The 10,093-nt window shown below is 39.0% G+C and overlaps 1 protein-coding gene, 1 non-coding gene and 1 pseudogene across 2 annotated transcripts in view; all 3 read left to right on the top strand.

Moving 5' to 3' along the window:
• Positions 1–1,068: 1,068 nt before the first annotated feature.
• LOC138059314 (uncharacterized) lies at positions 1,069–2,057 on the top strand (annotated as a pseudogene).
• Positions 2,058–7,549: 5,492 nt separating this feature from the next.
• On the top strand, positions 7,550–7,622 carry Trnan-auu (transfer RNA asparagine (anticodon AUU)). The gene has a single exon. It is a non-coding gene; the product is annotated as a tRNA-Asn (tRNA).
• Positions 7,623–8,452: 830 nt separating this feature from the next.
• LOC138060136 (peroxidasin-like) overlaps positions 8,453–10,093 on the top strand; it is a 12,610-nt gene continuing 10,969 nt past the window's right edge. Inside the window, exons 1-2 of the mRNA XM_068905852.1 lie at positions 8,453–8,561; positions 9,207–9,316. Coding sequence (XP_068761953.1) covers positions 9,211–9,316 — 106 coding nt within the window. The 5' untranslated portion in view covers positions 8,453–8,561; positions 9,207–9,210. The remainder of the gene's footprint in view (positions 8,562–9,206; positions 9,317–10,093) is intronic.

Below are 10,093 nucleotides of genomic sequence, written 5' to 3'. Positions count from 1 at the left end.
TTTTTCGCTGGTTTCAGTCCAGGTTTAACATAATATAGCTGTGGTCAGGACACCGTGGTGGCTACGTGGTTATTCAAGTCAAGCATTGGAGCGATATAAACTTAAAGCTGAGGGTTTATTTTTAATTTGTTTTGGGCTGCTTTTTGCTCTGAATTGCTTTTTTTGCAGAATTGCCGATTCTGGTTCTAAGGCAAGCTGGCGTGTTTCAATGAAGTACATCAAAATGTAAATGATCTTATTTTCAGAGATAAAGTGGAATAAATAAAGTACAATCTCTCACATCACGAGCAATAGTTCGTCTGTGATTTCTAATTTTAGCGTGATTCCTATTCGCTGGCTTTTGACAGTCGGCTCTGAAATGGTTTCTTTCCTTTTCCGTTCGCTTGCTGAGGATTTGCTTGTTTTCTTTACAAACTCTTGCGATTCAAGAAAAAATGATTGCCTAACTGGTGAATTCAACACTAGATTTCGCTGGAAAAACCGATATCACACTCATCCCTTCGTGATTCATGCGATCAGTCAGTTTTTCAGGTGAAATTAACCCGGCGTGGAATTCACTACTTAGGCAGCGAAGAAAATGACATAATTAAGCAATTTCCGGGAAAACGAAAAGGCGGACAGTTCCAAATCCTTTTATTTTCACTAATCCTACAGCCAGTAAGAATAAAGAAGCCGGGAGCTCCGCTTTTAGGCTTGGCTAAATCTATATATTATTCTATATTCACGGTTCAAAAGTAATGTTGTTTTCATGTCGTAAATATGTTATTGTCGAGCGACCGTCCTGGAAACTTCCTTCTGCTCTTTCTAAAAACTGTGTATCAATATTTATTTACTTTTTATCAATATTTGTTTTTGCATAAAGCAAGCTAACAAAATCTGTACCTTGCTGAGTTCGCATTTGTTAGCGTTAATAGTATTTTCGATAAAGCTTTCATGAACGATTGGTTCAATGTAACGCACGGCCTCAACCTCAGTAAGCAAGACCTGGTTGATCTCCTAAGAGGCGCAACGAAGGACCAACTTTTATTGTTCAACGGTCAACTCTATGAGCAGACAGATGGTGTCGCTATGGGCTCCCCGCTCGGACCCTTATTGGCGAACGTTTTTATGTGCAGCAAAGAAGGAACGCTCCAGCGCGATGGCAAGATGCCCGCATACTACAGGAGATATGTGGATGACACGTTAACTATTGTGCCAAATATAGCATCAGCTAATGAATTCCTCGAGACTCTTAACCACTGCCACCCCTCGGTTAAGTTCACTATGGAGATTGAGAATAATGGAATGCTTCCGTTTCTGGGCACACAGCTCCTTAACAAATCTACACAAATCCAAACCAAAGTGTATGTCAAACCTACCAACACTGGCCTCTTGCTGCATTACAAGAGCCATGTTGATGATCGCTACAAGCGCGGCTTATTGAAAACTATGCTTGATCGTGCCTTCCGCGTCTCATCTAACTGGTCATACTTTTCCGATGAATGTGATCGGCTCAAAATGGTGTTTTCTCGTCTTAGCTATCCAGACAGGTTAATCAATTCCACCATCTCGCGCTTTATTGCAGTCAAAGCTTCTGATCAACCTGTTCGCGAGTTACCAGCTGTTAACAACGAATTAAAAGCGGTTCCCGTGGTTCTGCCATTTAAGGACCAGTCTTCAGCTGATATTGTAAGAGCACAACTTAGAGATCTGAGCCAGAAAATTCAAGCCACAAGATTAAACAGCATCTGAAACCGCGCGAAGTCAAGCCTCCCATTGTCAACCAACAATCCCTTGTTTATCAGTTTAAATGTGATCTGTGTGATGCAGGTTATGTTGGTTACACACGGCGGCATTTGCATCAACGCGTTGACGAGCACAAGAATGCGTCTTCCTCCATTGGAAAGCATTTCCGTGTGGAACATTCCTATGTGCCCAATGACCTTACGAGGAATTTTACTATCTTAAAAAAGTGCAAGAGCAAGTTTGACTGTCTCATTTATGAAATGTTTTTAATTAATGAACTGAGACCAAGCCTGAATGTACAGTCAGACTCAATTCGTGCGAAAGTGTTTTAATCCATTTTTATTCTAGCATGTTTTTAACACCCCCTTTTGTACATTTTCATACTTTACATACTTTTACTCCTTAGTTTTATATTTATGTGTATGCAAAAATTTTATCTTCACTTTTAAGCTTGATAATGACCGAAGTTCGGTGGAAACGTCGCGCATTTTACCCGGTAATTTTTACCTCAATTTGTTTTAAAAAGCCTTTACTTATAAGAATTTACGGTTTGGTTAACTATACTTTTCATGAGATTGTGTGAAGAAAATAGCACTCGTTTACTGATTAAGCCTAAGCGTTCGTTTCAGTGATTAGGCCTAAACCCTCTTTAAAACTTTAGCTTTCAATTTACGGTTTGGCTAACTACACTTTGCACGAGATCGTGTGAAGAAAATAGCACTCGTTTATTGATTAAGCCTAAGCACTCGTTTCTGTGATTCTGCAGTTGCTCCGACAATTAAAGAATCTCGACCGTTCAAAAATAATCGCCTGTAGCCCTTCTTTCTGTTTCGGCTTAAGTTTAAGGTTTCCTTGTCATCTACCCAAAGAATCTCTTCAAGAATACTCTCGAAATCTTTTACCTTGAAATGATTTGAGGGTGTGCTGCTTTGACGAACGGGTAAAATTCCGCAGAGTTGACTGACTTCACACTGTACCCAGCAAAAGCTTCTCCTCAGCGGATAATGCAGATACAGTCCTTGATATAATCACCAGACGTCGTGACTTTGATTTATTGGCATATTTTAGCTGAAGCTCTTAATCGGCTCAAACTAATTTTGAAACAGAAAAAAGAAAAACGAGTCACTCACCCTTCTTAAAATTTACGTGCAAGCGAAGGATTACCACTGTATCTGAAAAATCAGTGGCGATGTTAAATTGTTTATGGTTGAATTCAGGTGATACTATTCCGGAATAGGAATACACAAATATTTTTTAAGGCATTCCGTTCTCGATCTTAATCGAATAAAATTTACCAGCGATTTGTTTTAATTGTATATTCGACTTGAACGGTCTCCAGAGTACTCTGCGTTGACTTTCCCGTCAGATATATATATTAAGGCTAAATTTCAAGAGCTGACTTTATTCTCATCTGAGCTACTAATTAGCCCTAGTAATAAAAATGGGCCCGCACAAAGAAAGCGAAAAATATGCACTTTGACCCTAAGGAAACTTGAGCTATATAATAATTTTATTTCCACCCGAGGGCTACTCTGTTTACCGGATATCCGTCCTTTTGAAAAGCCGTAATCCCCCCATTCGGAAACTCATAGACCAAAATGGACCTTCTGAACGCTAGCTTTCACGTGTAGTGGGGGTCGGGTAGAGGTCCGGTGCTAGACTAGAAACCCCCTTGCTCGTTTGCGCTCTACCCCTGAAGATTCGCAGCCATTTACGAGCCTAATGGTGTCGCAGTCAGTTTGTCTTTATCCTCGGGATTCTTGGATTTGCCTCGTGGAACTGGTGTTTCATATTCCATGGGATTTCTTTAGTTTTTTCCACATATTTTTAAGAACGAAGATTTTAGTGTAAAGATTTTTCATCTTTATTATTCCCATTTTAAAAAACGAATAATTTTCATGGTCAAATATTTATTAATCCCTCCTACGTGATTAAGTTTTTCGTACATGTACTATCTGACTGTTTCTGAGATTAAATACTTAATTTCACACAGAGTTCGTTTCATTTGTTAACCTTATTTTGGGGTTGAGAGTTTGCTTTGTGAACATCTCCCCCTCATTTTACAGACTAACCATAACTTTTGTCTATGATTTTCCCTCAACTCACCATCCACACACACACTATTCCCCATAACTACCTACTGATAAATGAATGTTTTAATTAGTAGAGAGAAACCCCTTCTTGTAAGGCGGATTCTTCTAAAAACACCAACCCGAAGGGAACTTGAGCGATATTTTATTTCCACCCGAAGGCTACTCTGTTTACCGGATATCCGTCCTTTTGAAAAGCCGTAATCCACCCCAGCATCCGCAAACTCATAGCCCGGAGATGAGGAATAAAAAAGAAGGCACCTAAGTTTCAAGCAAGAATTTTTCTTCTAAAAACGAAAAACGAGCACGATTCCATTCCCGTTGATGTTCGTCAGTCAAGCGTTGTTTTATGGAGGAAAACTAGTATTGGCACACTTCCGCTATAACAAACAAGTTTCGATTACGGATTTCAGCATTTTGATTAAGCCCGGTACTTTGAACCAATGCCAAAGTCTTGAGTGGAATTCCAAGTCAATGTCATCGTGGCTGAGTGATGAGTAGAGATGGCTCTGTCAAAATAGTAGGGATAGAGGATCCTAAACACGGAAGCAAATCATTAGGTTGTTGATGCATGTTGCTGAATAATGTTACGTTCTTTGCCGGACTGATTACAGTGATGTTCTTTCCTGTTCAAGGCTTTTGTCATTTCCGAAAAGTTTTAATTTAAGGTGGTGCTAAATTTGTCACGATCTTCAGGTTGACTGATTACAATGCTGTTCCCTCCTGTACAAGGCTTTCCTCATTTCCCAAATATTTCTATTTTTTTTCTAAAAGTATTGTTCTGTTCTATGCTTAACTGATTATAACATTTCTTCCTGTACATGTCTTTCGTCATTTCCAAAACATTTTAATGTTGCTTTTTTCTGTTTTGTTCTTTGCTATTATAATGTTCCTTCCTGTGCAAGGCCTGCGTCTATTTTCGAACGGTTGTAACTGAAGTTGACATGGTTTTAAGCTCAGGCGTGTTCTTCTTCTGTGTTTATAGTATTAGTAGTATTAGTATTAGTATTAGTATTAGTATTAGTATTAGTATTAGTATTAGTATTAGTATTAGTATTAGTATTAGTATTAGTATTAGTATTAGTATTAGTATTAGTATTAGTATTAGTATTAGTATTAGTATTAGTATTAGTATTAGTATTAGTATTAGTATTAGTATTAGTATTAGTGTTAGTATTAGTATTAGTATTGTTATTAGTGTTAGTATTAGTATTACAATTACTATTAGTATTAGTATTAGTATTAGTATTAGTATTAGTATTAGTATTAGTATAAGTATTAGTATTAGTACTATATTAGAGCAGTTTTCAATAGTGTCGAAAGTAATAAGAGAATTGCATTGGTTTTGCATTACTTCCCTCAGTGATTGGTTCAAAGTTCTCGCGCCATTTTGACACCGTACCAATCAGAAGGGAAACCAATCGTGGCTCCCGCGTGCACATTTTCTCGCGCTTTGTGTCGGCTACGTGTAATATCTTCGAGTTTTGATTGGTTTAGTGGATTGTCTCCCTCCATTTTGATTCTCCAAAGTAATTACTTTTGTCTTGGGTTTTACGACACACATTGTTTTGTCTTGCCAAACACTTGTCCACAGTGGACATGATCTTCTCCCTCCGGCAGCTGCAGGAAAAGTGTCGATAGCAGCAGCATCCATTGTTCCTCGCCTTCGTGGACCTCACCAAAGCTTTTGATTTGGTGAGCAGAAGCGGGCTCTTGAAGATCCTCCAGAAGATTGGCTTTCACCAGGACATGCAGAGTACGGTCTGCTTCGATGGGGCCACCTCCAATGCCTTCCCAGTTAGCAGTGAAGTAAAACAGGGCTGTGTCCTTGCTCCATCCCTTTTCGGGATTTTCTTCTCGCTGCTACTCCAGTATGCCTTTGTAGACTGTACAAAGGTGTCTACGTCCGGACGAGGTCAGACGGCAAACTCTTCAACATCGCCAGACTCCACGCCAAATCCAAAGGTAAGCCATTTATTAACATCACCCCGGACCGTTTGTTGACACACTATACCAGTTTGTGTTTGGAAGATGAACCGATTTTCTTTTCTATAAAACGGCTTCAGTTAGTCTTTTCCGTTTTACTAGTAATGACCATAGAATTTCCTATTTCCTATTTCGTTTATTGTTTAAGTGAACCATTTGACAAGGCAACAAAATCACTTGTATTTAAGCTGCATAATTTCTAACTCGTTTAGTCTCTTCTGCACTGCTCCAACGAACCAATCCACGTTGGTCTATTCCTTTTGACATACTTCGTATTTTTGGCGGTGACGGCCGCCCATTCTACCAGGCTGAAAGATGTATCCATAGTTTTTGCAACAGCAGAAGATGTGCTGGACAAGGCATTTCTCAAGCTGCTGAAGGGACATTCTAATAGAGTGTTTTTACGAGACGTCACGGCAGCCATGTTGGTCTACCTAAACAATGGAACGGCGTCCATGTTGGTGTACGCAACTGAACCTGCGGGAATTTTGCTCTATGTTTATGCAAATGTTTTCTTTTGCTTCGTTGGAAAAAAAAAAAGCTTACTGATCTCGTGAGTAAAAACACTCTATATTAACAATACTTCAACAAAAGATTGTCGGCTATCATTGTCGAGGAATCGCACACAGTAAGCCTTGGACAGGAAACAGTATCGGTAAGTTGGAATCTCAGTTCGATCTTGTAGATTTTCCCCAGCGAAATCAGCTCAGCAGGCGCTTCCGTTGAATGGAGCGCGGTCGAAATATAGGGGGTTGGTAACCAGGCACCTCCATTCAAATATGAATTGTAATCCCGCCAATGTTTACTCAAGGCGCGCTATGATTGATTGTTAGCTGGCATTAAACCCATGCCCCTCACACATGAATGGAAATGGGAGTTTCGATCTAGGTTTTCACGCAGCCATTACATTCAACCGATCACTCGAAACGGCAACCCCTGGTGGAAAGAAGCTTCTAAAATTCACCAAAAAGGCCTGCTAAGCAGGCTGCGCTTTATCGATAACGTGTGGGGAACACACTTCAACTTCATTTTCAGTTCTGTTCTTACCAAACTGCAAGAAGTCTATTGCGAATTGTAGACCAAAATGGAGGCAGATTTGGAAGGCTTGTAATATTATTTGAAATCAGTATTTCATGCAAATTAAATTTGTACACTCAAATCACTTAATATTTCTAGCAAAGCGTTGTGTATCCTTCGGATCCTATTAGCTTGGGACTACATCGTTGGATTTCTAGCCTTGTTAATTCAAAAATATAATTTGTTATTAGCTGGTAGCCTTGAATCATCCTCAGATGATCCGTTGTACGTCCTGTTCCTGGATGTTAAACGCTGGGGAACCCCGTGGCTAATCAATCACCTCACCGATTGCTCTGTTTCCAGCAGGGTTGTCGTGATGGTGCAGTGGTTAGCACACCTGACTATTAACTAGGGGGACGCGGGCTCGATTTCCACTCACGGCAAGGTGTCTTTCATTCAATGGATCTGCTAGTAGTTCGCTGTCGCTATTTGCACACTCAAATCACTTAATATTTCTAGCAAAGCGTTGTGAATCCTTCGGATCCTACTAGCTTGGGACTACATCGTTGGAGTTCTAGCCTTGTTAATTCAAAAATATAATTTGTTATTAGCTGGTAGCCTGTGAATCATCCTCGGATGATCCGTTGTACGTCCTGTTCCTTGATGTTAAACGCTGGGGAACCCCGTGGCTAATCAATCACCTCACCGATTGCTCTGTTTCCAGCAGGGTTGTCGTGATGGTGCAGTGGTTAGCACACCTGACTATTAACTAGGGGGACGCGGGTTCGATTTCCACTCACGGCAAGGTGTCTTTCATTCAATGGATCTGCTAGTAGTTCGCTGTCGCTATTTGCACACTCAAATAACTTAATATTTCTAGCAAAGCGTTGTGAATCCTTCGGATCCTACTAGCTTGGGACTACATCGTTGGATTTCCAGCCTTGTTAATTCAATATATATATATATATATATATATATATATATATATATATATATATAGATATATATATATATATATATTTAATTGAGTGCGTGATGTATATAATCAGATGAGAAAATAAAAAAAATTCATTTTATGCACAGAAAAAGGAACATGATATCGATTATTTATCAAACTAATTGTAGCATGCGTTTTTCACAAGAAAGCCCCTCCTTTCCCAAGTTGTCGCCGAATGATTGAGCAAGAACATCAACCCTCTTTTCAATCTATTCAAAATCTTCTTTTATATGTCTTAATTTTGCATTTAAGGCCAGCCGGTTTTCTTATCAGGCTTTTTTTTTAAGTTTAGATAAAGAGAATTTGAAAGTTAGTTGGTTAACAAACATTGGATTTAATTTCACGGTAAAAAGCAAACTTGCCGTCATTGGCGTTTTACACACCACCTGACAGGAAGTCGTAGCGTACGAGTTTGAATTTAATGAAATAAGTGCGTGCACAGAGTGCCATTTGCTCGCAAATTTGTTGTATTCGCTGGCAAAAAGAATCACATCTTACCCTCAGACTCATTGCTTGTTTCCTTTGAATGCTGAAGGGTGTATTTCACCAATATTTCTTGTTAAAGTGGTATTAATAATTTATTAGAAAATAAAGATACCGGTAGGTTTGAAATTAAATGTATATATAGCTGAGTACACGCAACTATAAAACAGTTTACCTTTTAGTTTCTGTGAACTCGTACAGTCATTATTTGTCACAGAGCTCGAGGGTGTCCGAAAAGCTCCTTACGAAAGCAGGATTTCAAGGTAACTTCAGATTTCGCCTTCAACGGATAAAAAAATGACATTTTGACAAGCAGACTTTCGCAGCAGAATTGTCCAACGCTCTATTACGTTATAGCTTCTCCCTAAATTCATCCTTCTCTCTTCTTTTACGGTCTTCAAGAAAGCATTTTAATTGAAAGAAGCTACCAATTCTAATTTGAACCTCATTTTCTTTGCAAACAGAGACTTGCAAAGCTTTTAAGGAGAATGTGACATACTATTTGATATTTAATCTGAATCAGGAAATTTAGAAAAAATTGAATTGACAAATCAATTCTCAAAAGAAATTGTAGCCAAATTGCTGTGATCTATCGTGGGATCTTCACTTATGACAATGTCCTTGGCATCCATTCTGTACTAATTAAAACGAATCGATTGGCATTGCAGCAGCTTATATAATTTGTATAATCAAGCAAAATGACTGTCATTTAAGCATCAGCTGTGTTTAGCGTTTCAAGTACTTCAGGGCACTCGTAACATCGCAGCTGACCGATTACTCCTGTCGGTGCGTTTCGCAGTCTCCATATATTTGCTTGTTTTTTTATTTGCTTTTCTCAGTGTTAAGCGTGAACGTTTCTGGCTCATATATGCCCACTTCTGAAAATATTTCATAACTTTATCTTTCAGGAATATGGCTGAAGGCGCTTTTTATTTTCAATCACTACGTGTTAGCTTTGTTCTTTTCTTTCTCGTGTTGTCAGCAGATGCTTGCATACAAATGAAAGACCTGAGTCATAGTAAGTTACCACTCTTCATATTACTTGCATTAATTTATAACGCAAAATTTGGTTAACGAAGAGTCCATTACCCAAGAGTAAGAATGTGATATCAGGTTTGTCCCCATCAGAGAAAAAAAGACTAAATCGGCTAACTCAGTTCAAATCTCCCGGATTTAAGAATATTTGGGTATTGTATTTGCATTATAATGTATCATTCACATTTAAATGATATAGAAATCTCTGGAACAAAACGTTATGGTCCCATAGGGTTTGAAGCCGATTTGCTCTATAGAGCGTTTTTACGTGACATCACAGCGGTCATGTTAAGTTTCCTAAACAATGGAACAGCGGCCATGTTGGTGTCCCCAACTAATCCTCCGGGATTTAAGCTCTGTTATCACGCAAAAGTTTCGAACTTTTGTTTCGGTGGAAGAACAAGGTTACTGATCCCGTGAGTGAAAATATTCTATGATTGTTCATTTTCCCGCAAAACTTGGTTTAAAAATAGTCACTTTTCTGACGCTGATGGGGACCAAGCCAATTTGGATAAATGCTACCCTTTGTTGATGGACTCTTGGTTTAACTGCATAACAATAACAACGCAAGAAATCCGAAATTTCGTCCTCTAAGAAAAGAGTTAGGCCCTTCAAAACCATCAAATTTAGTCATCTGAGCATGAAATGCGCAGCAGGTGGTCTGATTAATTATAGTTGACGTTTGAAATGTGTTGGCCGCGCAAAAACCTGAACAGAAGTCAAAAGAACAAAGCGATGGGGGAGGGGGAAGAGATGAACT

Source organism: Montipora capricornis, chromosome 8 (genome assembly GCF_036669925.1).
Source record: "Montipora capricornis isolate CH-2021 chromosome 8, ASM3666992v2, whole genome shotgun sequence".
Lineage (NCBI taxonomy): Eukaryota > Metazoa > Cnidaria > Anthozoa > Scleractinia > Acroporidae > Montipora > Montipora capricornis.
Note: the sequence above shows the minus strand (reverse complement) of the source record. Positions and strands in the feature narration are given on the sequence as shown.